Genomic DNA, 21,669 nt, shown 5'->3' with positions numbered 1-21,669 from the left:
ATTTGGTCGATCAACAGCTCCCCAAGTGTTCACCAAGTGCATGTCGGTCATAGTAGCTTTCCTCCGGAGGAGGCAGGTGCAGGTGTATACACCTACCTAGACAACTGGCTGTTCAGGGGGCGCACCTGGGAGCAGGTAGAATCTCAGGTCGGTTTAGTCAGATTCATTTTCAAAAGACTGGGCCTCCTCCGCAACGTGAACAAGTCAACCTTATCACCAACCTAAAGAATAGAGTTCATCGGAGTGGTGCTAGACTTGGTACAGGCAAGGGTGTTTTTACCAGAAACCTGATTCCAAGTCATGTCAAATATTATTCAAGACCTCAGGTGGTACCCGATCATTACTGCAAGGGGATGCCTGAGTCTCCTGGGCCACATGTCAGCCTGCACTTGTGTGATCCGGCATGCCAGACTGAGGCTCAGACCCTTGCAACCCATGGCTCGCGTCTGCCTACCGCCTGGGGCGCAATAGCCTGAAGGTGAAGGTGCCAGAACGCATTCTCAACCCTCGGATGGTGTGCGAAGTGACGTGCTGGCTGCCACTATCCGCAGCTCCCATTGGCCAGGAATGGCAAACCGCAGCCACTGGGATCTGTAGGGGGCTGTGGCTGCGGACAGTCAACATAAACAAAATGTCTTGTGGCCCGCCAGCGGATTACCCTAATGGGCCGTGTGCCAAAGGCTGCTGACCCCTGGTTTAAGGCATAGATGTTTATGATGCGAAGTAAATTGTGTGTGTGTGTGTGTGTGTGTGTGTGTTTCGTTTAATCAAACCTTTGATATTTTTCCAGATTGGAGTAGATTTCAATTACTCTGGAAGGAATGAGGGTACAAGGTGAGACAACCCTGAAATGGTGGTTGGTTGGTTGTTTTTGTTTTGTTTTTTTTTAATAATACAGAGTATCACTTAACTTGAAATCTGCACTCAGGACTTCCGTCAGTATCTCAAAGTATAGTTCATCTCTGCAAAGTTACACTGTTTGAATATCGTTGTGAGGCTTTGTATTTGTCTCAGTGACTAAAATGATATGCTGCTTGTAAATACCACTTTTAGTGTGCTATAGAAGTTTGTAATGAAAACATATCTGTATTGTGGAAGTTGCTGAGAAAAGGGTGAAGGCTTTGACAAATAGAGGAGGAATTTGGGACTCTTGGTATGTGGAAAATAGTGAAGGACTTTGATTTTGGGAAAAGCATCTTAGTTGGATGTTTCTGCTACAGCAATCAGCAGTGAAGTAGTTTAATATTGAGGTTTAAAGTGTCATTAGGTTGCAGAGTTACTACTGCATTAAGATGAATGGACATACTTCAGCTGTTTAGGGTTTGCAGATTCAAGCAGACGTCACTGCATCAGTATACATATGGTTCAGATTTATAAGGTTTTCGTCAGTCATATGAGGTAAAACCCTTTGAGGGTCTTTTTAATGAAAGCTTAAATTCTGGAGCATAATGGTGTGGGAAGAGTGGGATTCAGCTGCAGATACCAAGGAACTGTGGCATGCACATACTATTTATTATAGGAGACACAGGTTATGATGCCTATAGTTAAGGTCACCTGACACTTTCCATAAAAAAATTAACCATTTCAGCTGAAATTTTCCATGCTGGGTGGCTGTTGCAGGTTTATTTTATTTAAAATTTCAGGGAAAACGGTTAATTTGTTTTTTACAATGAAGTTGAGGAAAAGTATGAATAAGAATAATCAAGAAAATGAGCTGGAGATAGTGTTTTTTAATGCTTGTAATTTAACTCTGTCATTGCATATTTCTCTTTATAAGATCTCGCTCAGTTCCTTCCAAATGTCAACAGCATCAGCAATAAAACAGCTATTTCCCTGCATTTTGTTCAAGGCTACAGAAATAGGCTTCAGGGTACTCCGCATGTGTTCAACATTTCTCTTAAGGCCAGTGTTGAGAACTTTGGCTGTGACAGTGCCATCTATTTTTTCAAGATTTTGATCACACACCGTCATCAGATTAGACCAGTTCTTGATAGTGCTCAAAACAGCTCACTACTGAGTTCCATCGCACGTCTTGTGGGAGAATTAACTTGGTTCCTCCCACTTTTTTCAGAGCAGCTGCTGCAAAGTGGTTGTTACGGAAATATTTTGCAATTTCAACAACATTAGCCTTTATTTGTGCAACACTGAAGTCTTTGGCTAAGAGGTGCATGAAATTAGGGTTACCATACGTCCGGATTTTCCTGGACATGTCCGGCTTTTTGGGCCTCAAATCCCCGTCCGGGGGGAAATCCCAAAAAGCCGAACGTGTCCGGGAAAATAGGGAGGGGCCGGCGCCGCTGGGTGCGGGGCCGGGCTGGAGCCGGCGGTGCTGGCCCGGGGGTGCGGGGCCAGGGGCGCTGGGCCCAGGGCGGCGGGGGCTGGCCCGGGGCCGGCACCCCAGGAGCCGAGCCAGGATGGAGACGCTGGGGCCGGGGCCGGCTACCGGAGGGAGCCGCTCGGTTTGGGGGGCCAGACTGGGCTGCGCCTCCCCCCAGCTTACCTGCTGCCTACTTCAGGCTTCCCGCGAATCAAATGTTCGCGGGAAGCAGGGGAGGGGGCGGAGTTGGGGCGGGGACTTTGGGAAAGGGGTGGAGTTTGGGGTGGGGCGGGGGCGGGGCCCTGTGGAGTGTCCTCTTTTTGGACACTCAAAATATGGTAACGCTAATGAAATGAGCACTGCAACAACCATATGTTATTAGCTTGGGACTCTCTTCAGGCTCTTCTAAATAATTTCTTATCATCTTGGGTAAATTTGCAGCATTGTCTGTGTGACCAAGCTGCGTACTAGACATTTGAATTTTTTTCCCACAGTTTATCGCTTTTATTGCTACTTCTTTTAAGTATTCTGCTGTGTTTGCATTTCCTGATGTATCAATTCTTTCTGTAAGGAAGACATTCCCTTCTTCCGTTGTCACATAAGGACATACAGCAGGATCATTGTGGATATTGCTTCACCCATCAAGACTCAGGTTAACAATTTCACCCTCTAGACCTTTTGCACACTGCTCAATTTCTCTTTCATACACTTTATCCAGCAATTTGCCTGCGACATCTGCTCTGTTGGGTGGACTGTATCCTGGTCTTAATGACTAAACCATGTTAATGAAGTGTGGGTTCTCAATCATACGGAAAGAAGAATTTGTTGCATAAACAAACCAGGCAATTTTTTCATCAGTTGCCTCTTTTTGTAATCTGCCAGTTCTTATCACAAATTTATCTATGGTTGTTTCTGGATGATGAAGTTTTGTTTTGTTTTCTTTTTGCTACAGGTGATATACTGTGGCTATGTGACATACGTGATGTGACTGAAACGCTATCATTGGCAGATAACTCTGAAACTATAGAAAATGATGGTGATCTTGAATGTGGATAGTCTTCAGAATCCTGTATGTTGAGGATGGATTCTCCTAAAAAAAAGTCAATTCAGTTATTTAGTTACTACCATACTGCTCATTTAGTATTATTCATTGCATTCACTGACACTCAGTACTACTTTAAAGGTGAAATTGTAAAAGGAAGATCTGCCTATTTTAGCTATTTATTTTTTTATCACAACTGCATCTGTACCATAGAGTAACAACTATATTTTTTTGCTCAAACTTGAGAATTCAAGAATAGTCCAGAAGGAAAACAGACAGTCCTTAAGAAAGAAGTATGAAATAAAAAGTTTTACTAACCTGAAGATCCTGCATGTTCAGACATGATGAAATGAACATCTTCAACGCAGTTTCCTCCTGAGAAGGAACACTTCTCATGATGATGTTTCATTCGGGCATCCAGGCCTTGCATTTCTTTGTTGCACTGTTTGCATTTTGCATGCATGGCTGTCTTACCCACAGGTAGAGGAACTTCATTAAAATATTCCCTAACTGGGTCTCTTTTACGGCTTGCTGCCATTATAGGTTTTCCCTTCTAGTGAGAGAATCATATGGTAGATCTCAAATCAATGAAGGCTACACTCAGACCTCAAGACTTCTGGAATATTCTGGTCAAACAGTTTCACGTTTATTTCTACTGCCTGTCCCTCTCTTCTCACATTTATCTCCAGACTTCTTCTCCTTGTCCAGATCTATTCCTCCCCCAACAATTTTCTATTCATTGAACTTTTTGAAACTCTGCACTTTTAGAGAGAGGTAAGGGATTGACTGTGTACCCAAATTTGCAGAAGACAATAAGGTCTGTTATTTCTCACCTCTCTATTTATTTATTTATTTATTTACCAACATTTTTGCTGTTAACAAATGTTATCTCTGGAGACACAAATCCACAGTTTGAGAACTGCAAAACTAAGCTTCTCTGATGGTATCTTCTAGACTGAGCACTGAATCCCATTGGGTAGATAGAAAGATTAACCTAAATCTGTATAGAAGCCCCTGGGACCCCATAAGATTGGGTCCCTAATCCATGAACGATTGGAACTCATTTACAAAACTTTTCTTAAACATTACTTGAATATATTCTCATATTATAGAATGGGAATCTTTGAGCTATAATGTATCTTAATTAAAACTATCTTTAGATAGGTTTTTTCCTCAAAAAGCATTTTATCAAAAAAATTGATTTAAATAAAAAAAAGATTTTTTTATTTAAAAAAAAAATCATTGATTTTTATTCACCCTGCTGATAGCTACATTCTCCAGAGATTCCATCTGCATTGGGTATTCTCACGCTTAGGGCTACAGGGACCAAGCAGGACTTTTCCCTACAATTGCGACTTCTGGCAGCTAGGTGCTACTGTGGCGCTGGGCATTGAAACTGAGCAGAGAGACTGTCTTGTGCTTTCATTGCTCACCCTGCTGGTTCTCAGGCAGTGAGGAGGAGGAAGGGGCCTCCTCTGGAATGGGGTTGTGGAGCTGGGCCCTTGGGATGATGAGAGAGGAGACTGGGACAAGAGGGAGAAGGTATAGGACTGGAACTTGGGCAGGAGGTATCGGGGGCGAGGGGGGGTGGAGAAACAGAACTTGGATGTGTGTCTGCAGGGAGGAGGGTTGGTACCAGGACAGCTTGGAGGGATCATGATTAGGGGGTGGGGCAAGAGGGTCATAAATAAATAAAAATAATTTTTATTGATTGAGCTATCTATCTCCATTAGAGTACACTTCCCATCGATTCAATTATGGATTTTGAATCTAACCATTCCTCTGCTGTCAGCAAATACACTTTGCCAACAGGTTTCACAGCTATCTCATCTCCCATTAGTGGCTGGATTAGAGAAGATGGCAACCTACTACTGCTGTTAGTTACTCTGTTAGCTCAAATAGCAGAGGTTTGTTATGGATCTACAGGTTCTAACCCTGTTGATGAGTCATGTGGCTGTCAATATGGTTCCATATGATAGAACTTGTTTTCTTTAGTTTGCTTTTTTTAAAAAAAACCTAGAAAATTACGTCCAAAAAAGTACACTAAAAGAATGTTAATTTTGTAAATGCAGGCACTCAGCGGTTAGGAAATAAGGTTGTCCTTGCAACCTAAACTTGTGTAAGTGCGTTTTAATACAGATTTTAATTACACAGTGTTGTACTGTTTTTTCCCTCAGAACCCCTGCATGCACACTGCAGGCTGGCTCTTTTCTTGCAACTAGCATTTCTACTGCTTTCTAATATGCTAGTTGCTGAAAGTTTTAAATTGAAGATCATAGTGCCTGCAGCAGCATGAGACAGTAGGACGTACATATTTTATCATGCCTTCTAACGGATATAATATTTTAATATAAACTAAGCTAATGTATAACATGAGGGTTGTAACATTATTCCTCATTTTACACATGGGAAAACTGAAGCAGAGAGAGTGACTTGCCTTAGGTCATACAGATTGTGACCCAGCTGGAATAGAACCCAGATCTTGCAACGTCCAGTCCAGTCCATTAGCCCTAAAACCAGATTTTTGGGTGCACTCTTGAGGAGACTAAAACAGAAAGAGAGCATGACAGATAATCTGTATCTTAGATATTTTATTATAAAAGTAAATGTTGTCCTAGAGCATACTATAAATCTTTCAGCCTTGTAACTTGTAATATGTTGCCTTATATCCACATTATTGCATGTTACGTACTTTTTAAATATATATCTCAGCATTGTACTGAGGGCAAATAAGGCAAAATAAAGTTTGGTGATAGTAGATGGTTTGACAAGTTACTACAATAGGGTTTGTTTTCCTTACTCCTTTATAGGCAGAAAATAATCTAAAATTAGTTGTTAGCTCATAGGGAGGTACTAATCAGATGACAGTTTAAGATGTATTCTTGTGCTACTTTCTTTAGAAAGTGTTAGTGAAATATTAGGCTGAGAAATCTAGTACTATTTAAAATATAAAAACTGAACAGAAGGTTCTATAATGTGTACTTGATTGATGAAAAGTAAAAATAAAACAAATTTTAAAGATTGTATACCAAGATAGGATATATTCAGTAATACAGCACAACTCTGCTCTCTGTGGTACAGTATTTAAATAACTGCAACAAGCTTTTTCCTTACCAGCATTCTGAATTTTTAAATTAATACTATTATAATGTAAATGTATTTTTCTTCTTTTACAGAAAGGAGCAATGTGTACTGAATTCTTTAAGCAAAATTATTGTCTTTTGAGGAACTAAACTGTCTAAATAGCTTAACTCAGTGGCTCTCATCCTTTCCAGAATACCTTTCAGGAATCTGATTTGTCTTGTGTACCCCAAGTTTCACTCACTTAAAAACTACTTGCTTACAAAATCAGACCTAAAAAAAGTGTCACAGCATGCTATTACCAAAAAATTGCTTACTTTCTCATTTTTATCATTTAATTATAAAATAAATCAATTGGAATATAAATATTGCACTTACATTCCAGTGTATAGTGTATATAGAGTGGAATAAACAAGTCATTGTTTGTATGACATTTTAGTTTGTACTGACTTTGCTAGTGCTCGTTATGTAGCCTTTTGTAAAACTAGGCAAATATCTAGCTGAGTTGATGCACCCCCTGGGAAGACCTCTGCATCCCCCTAGGGGTATACGTATCCCTGGTTGAGAACTGGCTTAACTGTTTTGAGTTTTTGTATTTTTAGGGGTGCTTATGAACAGAATTCCCCCCCAGAGAGCTTAAGTACTTCAGGGATAGTGACCTTTATAAACACCTGAGAGAGAGAAAGAGAGAGAGAAACTACTTCACCTAGAAATAGGTTAGTTATTCTTCATCATAGTCTTCAGTCAATTCTTCCCAAATGCCCTGGTCTCCTTTACAAGAGGCAGTTATCTTACACGTTCCTGTTGTTACTGGAGTCCGAAGTTATTTTGAATAACTTTAAGAATCTGGAATCCAACATGACTAGCAGGACTGTGTGCAGACTGGACCACAATCACTTAAGGATAGTCGGGGTTCTGTTTGAAATTTTTTAAACATGTCTTCACTATTTAGTGTAGACTGTTATTTTCCAAAACACAGGTCTGTCTTGGAATTTACATGGGAACAGGATTGCTGGTGCTATGTGCTGAGCTCATCAGTCCTAGAGTTAAGATTAATGGTGGGAGTGGAACACAACTTTTTTTTCTGTCTTAAATACATTCCCCTTTATTGCTCTTCAGGATTCTGTCCCTATGTCCATTACCAGAAAATGTAACCAGCCATTGTATTACCTGATTTTGCTCTGGTTCGCTTCTGCCTGGCATATTTATTTTGCACTGTAGTAATGGTGCATGGTATTTTGTACTTGCATCCTATAATCTTATATGTTGCATGCTTTTCTTTCCTTTTATTAAAGCTTTCAGACTATTGCATGTTAAGGTTGAGAAGAAAAATCTGTTCTGAAGCTGCGTCTTTCAGTTCAGCTTACAACTATACAAAGCTTTCCTTTTTGGGCTAAAACTTCGGTGGCTAACAATAGAGGCAATGCTGACATTCAGTAATAAAAAATCACTTTTAAAAGTGAATAGGGTGATAAGAGGCCCTACAATAGAGGGCCTCTTATCACCCTTACTTCAATAGAGGAAGTAAAAAAGAAAAGAGGAAAAGATAAAAATTAATTTTACTAAATTTGTCTCGATAGTCTGATAGTAAGCGCTTGCTAATACCCAAGTTTTCTTTTCTAGAGAAAGTGGCAGAAACAGTATAGAGAATACTCAGCCAAATCACCTGAGGTGCTGCTGAAATCAATAAATATGTATTTATTTTTTTAATTTAGGGAAAAACCTATACAAACTGTCTAGAGTTTTCTTTGATGAAACTCAGTCTAGCATGTTCAGATTTGACATGAACATGTAAACACATTATTTACATTTTTATACATGTCCACGTAGATTGTTACCATCTGTGTGCAGTGAGGATTTCTATAAAGCCTTTAAAATAAGTTTAAAAAAAATCTCAAGTTGTCTTGCGTGATAACTGCAGGTGCTTTTTCTTTTCCTGTTTACTTACAGTAACTATAGCACACTTCTAATCCTGTTTTAGTATTCATTGCACAAAGGAGCTCCTATAAAAAACATGTCTTGTCTTTGAAAATACCTCTCCCACCCCCACCCCACCAAAAAAAAGGCTGAAGTCTGTACAGTACTCAAGCATACAACTGTCTTCCCTCTTAGGCTTCAGTTTCTTGGTCTATTCAGCTTGTCCTTTAAAATAAGTAACAAAATCAGCACAACTTTGTTTTAACAGTTGCTCAGTTTCTTCAGACTTAACCAGTTGTTTGTTTGTGTTTTGAAGAACCAGTTTCTTGAATCAGTTAAGAACTATAATAGGCAGTAAAGTCATCTTAAACCCATATGCACCTGGGAAGTAAATGACAAGTGTCTTCATCCAGTCTCTTATTATAGATAATCATGCTGGTTACACATTCCTGCAACGCTAAGAAAAACAATCTCTGATAAGACTTTCGAAGTATATTTAAGCTTTCCTGATTCTTGCCATATATGGCACAATAAACTGACCAAATTTGGTCAAATATTTTAAGCCAGTTAGTCATATGTCTTTAAATGTGCTGCATGTGTAAGCTTTTGATTCTCTTAGCAACAATATTTTTATGTGTTGGCAGTTTTCTCTTATGTATACTTTAAAAATGTACAAGAGGATTGTTCTGTGGACAATTAGTGCCACAAGCAAAAGGGCTGTTTATTTTGCCATGCAGAACGAATACACTTTAAATACTCCCACCCCTTTTTTTTCTTCTTCCAGATAATGCTTTTGAAAGAGAGGTTGCCACATCTATTAAGTGCAATACCAATTATTGCAACATTGAAAGCTGCATAGTTAAAATCAGTCAGGAAATGCAAAGGTTAAATTCCAAAATTAACATTAATTTAACCACGTTATTTATCCTGTACACCAGGGGTTGGCAACGATTGGCACGCGGCTCGCCAGGGTAAGCACCCTGGCGGGCCGGGCCAGTTTATTTACCTGCTGACACGGCGGGTTGGGCCGATCGTGGCCCCCACTGGCCGCGGACAATGGGGGTGGCGAGAAGCGGCGCGGGCGAGGGATGTGCTGGCTGCGGCTTCCCACTGCCCCCATTGGCCTGGGATGGCGAACCGCGGCCAGTGGGGGCCACGATTGGCCGAACCTGCCGCATCAGCAGGTAAATAAGCACCCTGGTGGGCCGGGACAGTTTACCCTGGCGAGTTGCGTGCCAAACGTTGCCGAAGCCTGCTGTATATCATAGAGCTGGCGTAGTCAGTTTTTTTTGTCAAGGTCCAAATTTCTTGGGGAAAGTCTAGTCAAGTTCCAGACTCCAGAGAAAATAATAATAAAAAAAAGTAAATAGATTTCGGTGTCAGTTCAAAAGCACCTGGTGGTCCGGATTTGGCCCCTGGTCCGCATGTTGACTACCCCTGCCATGCAGTATACTCTTGATGATTGGCATTAGTCTATGAATTTTTAACCAGAAAAACGACTAGAAAATATTGTATATGTGCATTGTAGCCAAGTTAACTTTACTGTTTATACTCACTTTTGTTTTTATTCTTCAGTGAAATATTAACATAGTTGCATTAACAACTTACTGCATTTAATTTTCTTTTCTTTGAATGATAATATGATCTGTCCTGTACAAAGAAGGTAGAAGGGATTTTTGGAGTAATATTAAATCATTAACTTTAAGTAGTAGTATGGCAAATTGGTAGAAAATTATATCAGAGTGAAAGTATATTATAAATGGTCACGTTATTTGCATTGTATCTGAAGAATAATACTTCTGAGGGGTTTAGGACCTCTTCAGTAGAGGTGCTTCTTTCAATCTCGTGGCTTGTTGGGGGGGGGGGGGGGCAGGCATATTGTGGCATAGTTTAGTAGGTTAAACTATGAGGAAAGGTCCTGTGCATCTGGCTGCTTGAGTCCTTGCTGTCCTGAATCAAAAAGGGCCTTCTCTCTGCATTCTGCTCTGCCCTTTTAAGGGCAGCAGTATGACAGTTGGCAGGGAAACCTACTGTAATACCCCCTTGTGAGGAAAAATACTGTAACATGGAGGAGGAAAGCAGAACAGCAGGTGGTCAAGTTGAGGAACTAGAAAATGTCTGTTCTTGTATATTTATGCAGCACCAACAAAGATGAATATGTGGTAATTCATGCAGCTGTATAACAAGCAGAATACACAGGGCTGTCCCTAGAAAACATGTGGATTATCTCTCGCAATACACTGAAATTGATACATGTGCCTTTTAAAGGTACAAATTCATAGGGAACCAAAAGATAGATATAGATATAGTAGCTCAGGGGTGGGCAAACTAAGCCCCGTGGGCCACATTTGGCCCACCAGCCATTTTAATCCGGCTCTTGAGCTCCCACTTGGAAGCAGGGTCTGGGGCTGCTCTGTTCTGATGCTCCAGCCAGGGAGCAGGGTCAGGGGCTGCTCTGCGTGGCTTCTGGCAGCAGTGGCATGTCCCCCCTCCGGCTCCTACATGTAGAGGCAGCCAGGGGGCTCTGCTCCATACGCTGCCCTGGCCTCAAGCGCCGCCCCTGCAGTTCCCATTGGCTGGGAACCACGGCCAATGGGAGCTGCAGGGGGTGACTCCTGCGGAAGGGGCAGCATGCAGCGGAGCCGCCTGGCTGCACCTCCATGTAGGAGCTAGAGGGTGGACATGACGCTGCTTCCGGAGCAGCTTGAGGTAAACACTGCCTGGAGCCTGCACCCCTGAGCCACGCCCCATGCCCCAGCCCTGATCCCTCTCCTGCCCTCTGAACCCCTCGGTTCCAGCGGAGCACCTTCCTACACCCCAAAGCCCTCATCCCCAGCCCCACCCCAGATCCCGCAGCCCCAGCCGTAACCCTTCCCCCGCATCCTATCCCCGGCCCGGAGGCCCTCCCCCGACCCGCACCCTGAATTCCTCATTTCTGGCCCTACCCTGGAATCCGCACCCCCAGCCAGACCCTTAACCCCCTCCTCCACCCCAACCCCAATTTCGTGAGCATTTATGGCCTGCCATGCAATTTTTATACCCAGATGTGGCCCCTGGGCCAAAAAGTTTGCCCACCCCTGTAGTAGTTTAAAGAATAAAAACGTGGCATGGAATGTCATTTGCAGTGGAAACTCCATGAAGTTGTAGAAATGCAATATTACTTTTCATTCCGTACTTTTATGCCCAATTTGCACTATAGCTAAAAACCAAAACCATAGTGGGGCATCAGTTAAAACTGTAGTCCTCTGTCCCAGTTAAAACAATATGATTTTATGATAGAGATAGAACCTTAACTGGCTTTCTAAACAGTGCTGAAGTACCAACACGAGTTAACTTACTTGAGGAAGTAGCATAGCTTGGGGAACAGATTGGGTCCCTTATGCAATATTAAATGGAACCATGTTGTAACCAGGTTCCCCAGCATAGTTATAGTTGTAAACAAAGCTTTATAGGAAAGGCCCTACTTAATTTGTAATGTTGCAGATCCTGCAATATTAGCTTTCCACTGCAATTTTGATTTTAATTAGCTTACTTTCCATAGTCCAAAATTTTGCATGTATTTTGAGTATACAGTTAGTACTGTACTGCACGAATATTCAGTGCCTGTAAAAATGTAAAAGACGAACATGACTGAACTTGATTTCTGCATTAGTTGGTTAAGACTTTTAGTCTTCTGAATTTTATATTGTACTGGTCACTTTTTTTTAATGAATATAATATAGCTGTAGCAAAATATCTGGTTATTAAAAAAAAAAAAATAGACTGCATAATGTAGAGGGTAGCCTCATAGCAGAGGGTTTATATTGTTCCAGCAAATTTTTCTTAAATGAATAGGTCTAGTCTGGCTTTTCCAAATTACCGCTGTCAACAAAGGTCCATTACAATATTGCTTTTCCGTGATTTTTCTATGTCTTGTGTGCAACTTTGCTGCAATTATTTGAACATCATCCCGTGATTCAAATAGGGACTTATTTATAAAAAAAATAGGCCTTAGTTAGAACAAATCCATTTGAGGACTTGATAGATATTTGTTTTAGATTTGTTGAGCTGTTTTTCCTGTTTGTTTTGTTTGGGAATTTTCTTTTTGATGATAAAGAACTAAAACTTCAGTGTTCTCTTTTCTGAAGGTTTTTTCCCTGAGAAAAATTAATTTGAAGCAAGACTTTAATGTGAATTTTTATTGTTTCTTTCTTTCTAGGCTTGCATAGATGATAACGTAGATATGGTGAAATTTCTGGTGGAAAATGGAGCAAACATTAATCAACCAGATAATGAAGGTTGGATACCTCTACATGCGGCTTCATCCTGTGGATATCTTGATATAGCAGAGTAAGGACTCTTTCTCCTATATTAAAAATATTTGTGTGTGTATATATTACTGTTTTGCTGATAAACTATCTGGAGCAGATGGCATTCATAAACAAGTGTTTTTAACTTTAAATTGCGGAGCTCTCTGAGACATTTTGTATATTATATTTTGTAGCTGTCTATTCTTTTAGTACATACCTATTGGACATCTTAAAGTTGCTTATTTTCCTTTTTAGACTCCTTATCCAATCAGTTTTCATAGGGCCCATCCAAATAAGTCTCAACAATCAAGTGACAGTTTCAAAGCTCTTTTCCTTGTAGTACAGTTGGGACTTAATTTTTTTATTTGTATCCTATAAGCAGGTTGAAGCCATGTCTAAGGTTAGTATCAGTTCATAATAGGTCCCATTCTTGGTTGTATTTGCAATTTTGATGCTTTAATTTTTCAGTCATGTGATTTGTGTAACTTCCTCTCCTGGTTCTTTTGGTGGTGTAAATTAGAACAGACTGTTAGAGTCAGCGTTAAGGGTCAGTTATCGACATAATTAGTCAGACACCCACAGAGTCCAGGAAGAGGCCTCTTTTTCTTCAAAAGGCTGCTGAGTGCTTCTGAAGATGACATGATAGATAACCAAATTTCTCCAGTTGCTATGAGAACATTGTCTCCAGGGGAAGGAACGATCCGTTTCAATAAATTTACTTTGATAGATATATATTATTCTGACCCCTCTTCATGTAGATTTCCAAGCGTTGGCCACCATGCTGTTCTTGCCATAAAAAGGCCATTGTCTGTCTCTTGTCTCTTTGGGTTAAGGCAAATTCCATTAGTTCTGCTGTATTGAGGGTACTGTCTGATCCAGCATTACACCTGGAGGAAACATAGGCTGTTTTTTGAATATATAGCTACCCTGGTAATAATTCCTATGACAAAGGACTGAAATTGTAAATTCAGGGGGTAAGAATTGCCATCCTGGCCATGAAAGGTTGGGAAGCATTTATAATGAATGTAGTGGCTACATGGATAAAAGATGAGTGAAAAATCTGAAGCCTGTCTTGTGTACCAGTTTTACAGCCAAGAATTTCAAGTTTTTTAAAGAGAGGAGACTGTTTTCATCCTTTTGCAAAAGATGGGACATATTGTGGCCGATGGATGCACAGCCTCTGTAACTTGTGTTCTGCCTTTAGATGTTGTGAAAGTATTTGTAATGGTTTCACGTATTTTGAGTATGTATTGAAAATATATACCTTTTCACAATGTGATAGTTATTTAAGTCAATAGGGAAGTTCTTTCTGGATTCTTGCCATTTCTAGAGCATTAAAAGCAGTAAAGCCCCCTGCTTTCCTCCCAAAAAGGGTGCTAAAATCAAAATGTTGATTGAGCATTCCAATTTGCTGTGGGCAAGCAGACTCCAAGCTCAAAGAAAAGTGTTGTTTCCCATACCCATGGAAAAACATGCTCCTTCAACTCTTTAGCATTTCTCTATGAAATGTACCATTTTGCAGAAGCCAGGCACCTGACATTTTATCATCTCTTCCTGCCTTGCCAGGACTTGTCTTCAGTGGTCTCTAGCTTTTCCCACAAAGAGGAGGTTATTGGATTATGGTACATTCTCCCTGCATTTTTTCCATGGGACCAGTGAGTAGGAGTTTGGGAATCCAGTTTGCAGACAGGGAGCAGAGGATACAGCAGGCGATGCAGCAGGATCACCAGGTGGGCTGCTTGGATAACTGCACAGCTAAGGCCCAAAGTTCTGTGAAGATGAGCTGCTGAAGCTAATTACAAGCATTTCCACATATAGTGGAAGGGAAAAGGTCCTGAGCAGGACTCAGTGGGCCACATCACAACTTTTGAGACTAGTGGAGCTGAGCTATGGACAACAGAAGAGGGAGGGAGTGCATCCTCAAAAATAGATACAATTTACATTAGCAGGTGTTTTCAACTGTGAACTAAAATTGTGTGGTTTGAAGGTAGTTGGGGGAGCAAGCGAATTACTGCAGAATTTGGAGTTTTGTCCTGTTTCCCACTATATATATGGGACACTGGGTATAGCCTTCACATCTGCTCCTGTGAGAGAACGCAAACTTTCTTGCAGAATCTCAGGTTGGATGCAGTTTCGTCTATTCATAACTTGATCCAGAAAGTTTGTTCTTCTTTGAGTGATGGTCCTTACATGTATTCCACTTGAGGTGTGCATGATTTCAATGTGCCTCAGACAGGAAGATTTTCCTGGCACTGTCTATTGGTTTGCACCTACATTCTTCTCCACATGCTCCAAATTGAGGCGGGAAAGGGGTAGTCAGCGATGACCACTGCATGTGCCTCTGTTGCCTAGGGAAAACTCATACTCCCTGGAAGTGCAATATCTATCAGCTTTTCCCTCGCCAAACCTGTCGATCTTGTGAGTTCAGCCTTAGAAGATTCCTGATGGACCATGCAATGAGGCCTGAGTCCAATCCTGGCACATCAGACGTCCTGTAACTCAGGTAGAGGTACTAAGAAGTGCCTCTCCAAGCATGGTAGTATCCAGCTCTGAGGATAACCAGAACAGGGCTAAAGACTCCACTAGCGACTCTTTGAAACAGACATGAGAAGGGTAAGAGCAACCACTCTCACAAGAAATGTGAGAGATCCTTATCAGAAGGACCTCCCCTCCAGGTCCTTATCAGAAATGAGGATGTCAGAGAGGAGGCCCTCTAAGTCAGGCAAGATTCTGTGCCCTAGTACAGGAGTATCACGAGCTGCCAAGGAATATGGTACTGGCGAGGGAAAGAAGGCAGAAGATGCCTCCTACACAGACTATACTGATACTGAGAGAGGAATTGTTAGTACCAAAGGATGTGGCCTGTTCGAAGCCAGCACTACTAGTGCCACCAAAGGACAGATGGCCTCTCCATTCTCCAGCATGAAGGGCTAGATATGCTGCCAATTAATGAGGCCATCTTAGAACTGGCCTGTCCAGCCAGTTGTGCTCCCAGTCCAAAGAGAAGAAGAAATACTTTGTGCCATCTAAGGGGACAGCATACTTATTCTTGCACCCTATTTTGAGGCAAGCTGTAACCCAAGGAATAAGCAACACCATCTGAGATCTGCACCCACTGATAAGGAGGCCACAAATTTAGACCTCTTTGTAAGGAAGAACTTCACTTCAGTGAGCTTGCAGTTCCGCATAGGAAACTACCAAGCATTGATGTTGAAAGAGGATTTTATTAATTGCAATGAGTTATGAGTACACCAGCAACACTCGTTCAAGAAGATAGACTTCATTTCCAATCAATTATCAATGAAGATAAATTGCTAGCTATCTTGGCCCTCCAGGCCTCTGTGGATACAGTCTCTCACTTGATGGGAACTTCATGAATATGGCTGTGTGGCTCCAGATTTTCCAGAGAAATTCAATCCATCATGATCTGGCTTTTGCGGGCAAAAAAAGGAATCATTACATTCCCTCAAAGACTCGAGCAATCCTTTACTCACTGAGTATCAATCGTACAGGAAATATCCCAAGTCTAAACCCTACAAGTGACAACCATTCTACAATCAGAGAGTGGGCATATGAACTGCCTAAGAAATGCTAGAGGATGAAGTAAAGTGTAAACAATGTCATCCCTTTATTCTACTTCCAGCCTCAGCCTCCCACCATAAAAACCTTTTGACAGGACTTTCGAGAGAGCTTTAGTTTAGTCCACCTGCCACACTTATATGTTCAGGATTCTTATACTCCATTTGCTGACTGCCTAGCTAATTTTTCCCAGGCTTAGTACCATATAACATCAGATAGATGGGTTCTGGAAACAATCACCACTGGTTATATCAGTGGGGGCAGCCTGTGGCCTGCGGGCTTCATGCGGCCCATCAGAATAAACGGATTGCAGGCCACGAGACATTTTGCGGACATTGACCGTTCCCAGGCACGGCCCTCCGCAGCTCCCAGTAGCCACGATTCGCCTTTCCCCACCAATGGGAGCTGTGGGAGGCGGCGGGCCACAGGGACATCTGCAAAATGTCTTGCAGCCCGCAATCAGCTTACCCTGATGGGCCATATGCTGTCCATCACTGGGTTATCTGATAGAGTTGCTCTCTCTTCTCCTTCGCTTCCCTCTTCAGGGACCCCTCTCATGAGTGGATGCTCAGACAAGAAGTAGAGTCCCTGTTCTGTGTGGGAGCTATAGAACTAGTACCTCTTCAGCATAGAAGAAGAGTATTTTACCCAAGATATTTCCTCAGCCCCAAAAGGGAAGGAGGCTAGAGGCCCATACTAGATCTCAACTGAACATCTTCATCTGTGGTTCAGACGGTAGATGTTTAGCGAGGGCTTCAATAATCTCCTAACACGAGCATCTGGTTCATAGCTCTCAATTTGAGACTTATTTCTAAATAGACATCTCCCCTGCATGTATGATATTCCAGAGATTTACCGTGGGTCCAGGCCATTACCGGTACAGAGTGCTCCCCTTCATTTCTCAACAACACCAAGAGTATTTACAAAGGTGTTAGTTGTAGTGGTAGCTCACCTATGTTGTCAGAGTTCTCCTACTTAGATGACTGCCCACAGAGAAATCCTATTAGGAAGTACAGAGCCTTATCATAGGGTTATTTGCCCACCTCCACGAACATGTGGCATGGGGTACTTGGAACCCCCCCCAAGAATCCCACTTGCACATAAACCTTCTGAAGTCTTTAGTTGGACCCTTCAAATCTGGGTCATGTCAGACAATGTGTCAGGCTTACTATATCAACAAACAAAGTTGGGGGAGCAAAGTCCACCCTTCTTTTCATAGAAGTGGTCAATCTACGGAAGTGTTGCATTCACCACTATGTCGTCCCCTTCCACTGCGGACTTTCTAGAAATGCATAACACACTGGCAGACAGCCTTAGCAGAAAGTAGTAGGAGCTGTACAACTTGGTGCCACAGACAGCTGTTGGAAGTGGAGATTTCTATTGTGGGATCTCTTTGCATCTCAGGAGAACAAGAAGTGGCTGACCACCTGCTCCAGAGCAGTTTAGGGCCACAACTCCAGAGCTGAGTCCTGAAGAAGAAGATTAAACAAGCTGGAGCATTGGTTATCCTCATTGCTCCCCAGTAGCCCAAGCACTTCTGATTCCCGAGTATTTTTCAGAACTCCCCACATCCATGTATCCATATTCCCCTCTTCCCAGACCTACTAACTTAGGACACAGGCAAGATCAGACACCCTAGCCCAGCAGCCCTCTATCAAAAAGAGTGGTGTTGGATGGCTGACAGACCTAGAAAAGTCATGTTCAGAGGTGATACAATCTATCCTTAGCAAGAGTAGGAAAGATTCCATGAGAAAATGCTATATAGCAAAATGGAAAAGATTTCCATACCTGATGCCAGCATCATTAGATTCCCCTGAAAATATCTGACATCCCTACTATTGTGGGTTATCTCTAAAAATGACAGTGCTATCCATCAGCTCCTTGTGAGCCCACTTGGCAGCTGTTAGCACTTTTCACCCTCCAGTGGACTGTCTTTGCTCATATTATAGTGAGATGTCTGAAAGGACTGATCCAAACCTTTCCTCCAGTGCTGAATCTACCCATATATGGGACCTCAGTCTTGTCCTATCAACACAGCTGAATACCCCATTCTAATCTGTAGCCTCCTGTTGATTAATACATTTCTTTATGAAGGTTGCATTTCTGATTGCAGTCACCTATGCTAGAAGAGTGCGTTGGATGTCCTTATGTCTGACCCTCTCTATATAGCCTTTCATAAGGATAAACTTTCCTGGAGATTATACCCTAAATTAACTTCTAAAGTCATCTCAGAATTCCATCTGAACCAGATTGGTGCGGTGCCTCCTGCTGGTCATCCTGGGAATTAGCTCTTTCCCAGCTCTGGAGTGCCCTCTGCCAGCTAATGTCTCACCTGCCGCTGGACCCCAGTGCCCTTTACCTCGGGGTTCTGCCTCAGCAGTGCCTCACCACGCTCTGGATCTCCCCTCCCAGGGGAACCCCCAACCCTCTCAACCCACCTTGCCTCTGGCTACTGCTAGTATCATATAGCCCCCGCTCATTGGGGCAGACTGCAGTCTGTAAAGGCCATTCATCATTGGCAAAGGGTTCGGACCAGCTGTCTCTTCCTAAGCCTGGGCTGCAGCCTCTGCAACCCCAGTAGCTGTTTTGGCCTTTTCCCAAGGCCTGCAACCTGGGGAGTTGCCAGGCCAGAGCTCCCCAGCTCCTCTTGCCTTCAGCTCTGCTCCATTTCCTGTACCCTAAGCTCCCAGGCAGCCAGGTCCTTCTTCCTCCAAGGCTGGAGAGAGACTCTTCCAGCTCCTGGCTCACAGCCCTTTTATAAGGCCAGCTGAGGCCCGACTGGGGCGTGGCCCCAGCTGTGGCTGCTTCTCTTCCGCAAGTTAATCTGTAACAGATTAAAAACCGCTTTTATACATAAACTGTTATCTGTTGCTTAGGCTGTGATGCTCAGTAAAACGTGTGTATTCTACCTTTTGCTTATTGGGAGCCCAAGGGGATGGGGATTGTTGTGTGGGGACAGTGTCTGAAGAAAAGTCCTTGCTCAGCCTTCTTGTGCGGACTCAGAGGGAAGGTGGATTATGGTTTTATGCCCCAAAGTTCAGTTAATGCAGTCCCCCTGTAGTTTAACTGATCCACTTCCAAAAAACAAATCTTATGTTCATGACATATACACAGAAGTTAGATAAAAAGATATTCTTGCTGGAAAGTTGCAACCTAATTCTACTTTCGTTCTTAGAATTCAGAACAATTACGTCAAAGAACCCCAAAACACAGAGACAAAGCAGGCTTCTCCTTAAAACCAAGAGGTACAGCTCACCCCACCTTACTCTAGGCTTGCTTTCTACAAACTAATGGTTGCTCCCAGATCGCATGCCTCACTACAGAGCCCCCTGCCCTGCAAGCAGGACCAGAACCCCTGCTGCTGCCCCTCCCTCCCACACACACCGTTAAAGAAGTAGCTTGCCATTCCAACAGAGTCTTCAGGACACCACACCTTCAATGAATGCAGTGCATCATGCCAAAGTTAATGCCAGTCTCCCACCCCATGCAACGTTTCAGGAAAATCTCACCCCCTTAAACACACAAAATTAATGCAGGAATTCTCTATTCTATACCCTCATTGGGGTGACTACCTCCCTTCTAATGGCCCAGTTAATGTCTACCTTCCCTTTTAGAGGATGGCAGTGGTGGCTACTGCTGCTCAGTGACTCCCAGATGTTGCAGTTGAGAGACCTGGGAGGGAAAGAGAGAAGCTGCTCAGGAGCTGTTTTTGAACAGGGGGGGGATGGGAGGGGGAGAAAGAGAAACAGTTGGGCAACACGTCTTTAAAAAGCGGGAAGGAGGGAACAAAAATAATTCAGCCACTCCCTTCTTCTCCTCACCTATGACTGGGCCAGCAACTTCCTACCTGAAAACTATTGTTGGTTCCTTCTGGTTTATTTCCTTCTGTCACTTAAATCTCTTTTGGGCTTTGCAGTGACAGAGAGGGGCATAAGGCCCCAGAGCTGCAGGAGGAGCATCTTCTTTTGCCTGCTTGCAATCCCCTGCCACAGAAAACATCACATGAGACTGCACTGAAGTATAAATAAGATATTCATAGATTCCAAGGCCAGAAGAGACCATTGTGATAATCTAGTCTGACCTCCTGTATAACACAGGCCATTGAAATTCCCCAAAATAATTCATAGCTCATATGTTTTAGAAAAACATCAAATCTTGATTTAAAAATTCAGTGATGGAGACTCCAACATGATCCTTGGGAACATGTCACCCCATAACCTTCTCTTTATTAAGCTAAATAGATTGAGCTTATTAAGTCTGTCACTCTAAGACATGTTTTCTAATCCTTTCATAATTTATGTGGCTCTTCTCTGAATCCTCTCGAGTTTATCAACATCCTTCTTGAATGTTAGGCATCAGAACTAGGCACAGTATTCTAACAGCGTTCTCAGATGGGGTAAATACAAGGATAAAATAACCTCTCCACTCCTACTTGAGATTCCTCTGTAGTATGCACTCCAGGATCACATTAGAACTTTTGCCACAGAGTCACACTAGAACTTATGTTCAGATGATTATCTATTATGACCCCCAAACCTTTTTTCAGAGTAACTGCTTCCCAGGTTAGCGTCCCTTATCCTATAAATATGGGCTACACTCTTTGTTCCTCAATGATGTATACATTTACATTTAGCCATATTAAAACACGCATTGATTTGCACCTAGTTTACCAAGCGATCCAGATTGCTCTATATCAGTGACATGTCCTCCTCATTAACAGTCCCCCAATTTTTGTCTCATTTGCAAACTTAGTACACCTAAACCTCGATATAACGCTGTCCTCGGGAGCCAAAAAATCTTACCGTGTTATAGGTGAAACCGCGTTATATTGAACTTGCTTTGATCCGCCGGAGTGCGCAGCCTTGCCCTCCTCCCTCCCCCCCCCCCCCCCCCCCCGGAGCACTGCTTTACTGCGTTACATCAGTATTCGTGTTATGTCGGGTCGCGTTATATCGGGGTAGAGGTGTAGTCTTATGTTTTCTTCCAGGTCATTGAAAAAATGTTAAATAGTGTAGGGCCAAGAACGGATACCTGTGGGACCCAACTGGAAACGCACCTGCTCAGTGATAATACCCCATTTACAGTTACATTTTGAGACCTATCAGTTAGCCCGTTTTAATCCATGTAATTTGCCGTGTTAATGCCAGGTTAAATTCTAATGAGGAAAATTGAAAGGAGCATAAACTCTGGCAAATGAAGTGTAAAAATATAATTAGGAAGGCCAAAAAAGAATTTGAAGAACAGCTAGCCAAAGACTCAAAAAGCAACGGCAAAATATTTTTAAGTACATCAGAAGCAGGAAGCCTGCTAAACAACCACTGGATGATCGAGATGCCAAAGGAGAAGTCAAGGATGATAGGGCCATTGCGGAGAAACTAATTGAATTCTTCATGTCGGTCTTCACGGCTGAGGATTTCAGGGAGATTCCCAAACCTGAGCCATTC

At 42.5% G+C, this 21,669-nt stretch overlaps 1 protein-coding gene across 5 annotated transcripts in view; it reads left to right on the top strand.

The window, feature by feature from the left end:
- Positions 1-21,669, top strand: part of PPP1R12A (protein phosphatase 1 regulatory subunit 12A) — a 218,721-nt gene that overhangs the window by 67,876 nt on the left and 129,176 nt on the right. For all 5 annotated transcript variants that reach the window (XM_054027218.1, XM_054027189.1, XM_054027181.1 and 2 more), the window contains exon 2: positions 12,556-12,686. In XM_054027218.1, coding sequence (XP_053883193.1) covers positions 12,556-12,686 — 131 coding nt within the window. The remainder of the gene's footprint in view (positions 1-12,555; positions 12,687-21,669) is intronic.

This window comes from Malaclemys terrapin, chromosome 1 (assembly GCF_027887155.1).
Source record: "Malaclemys terrapin pileata isolate rMalTer1 chromosome 1, rMalTer1.hap1, whole genome shotgun sequence".
NCBI lineage: Eukaryota > Metazoa > Chordata > Testudines > Emydidae > Malaclemys > Malaclemys terrapin.
This window is presented reverse-complemented; position numbering and strand designations above follow the sequence as displayed.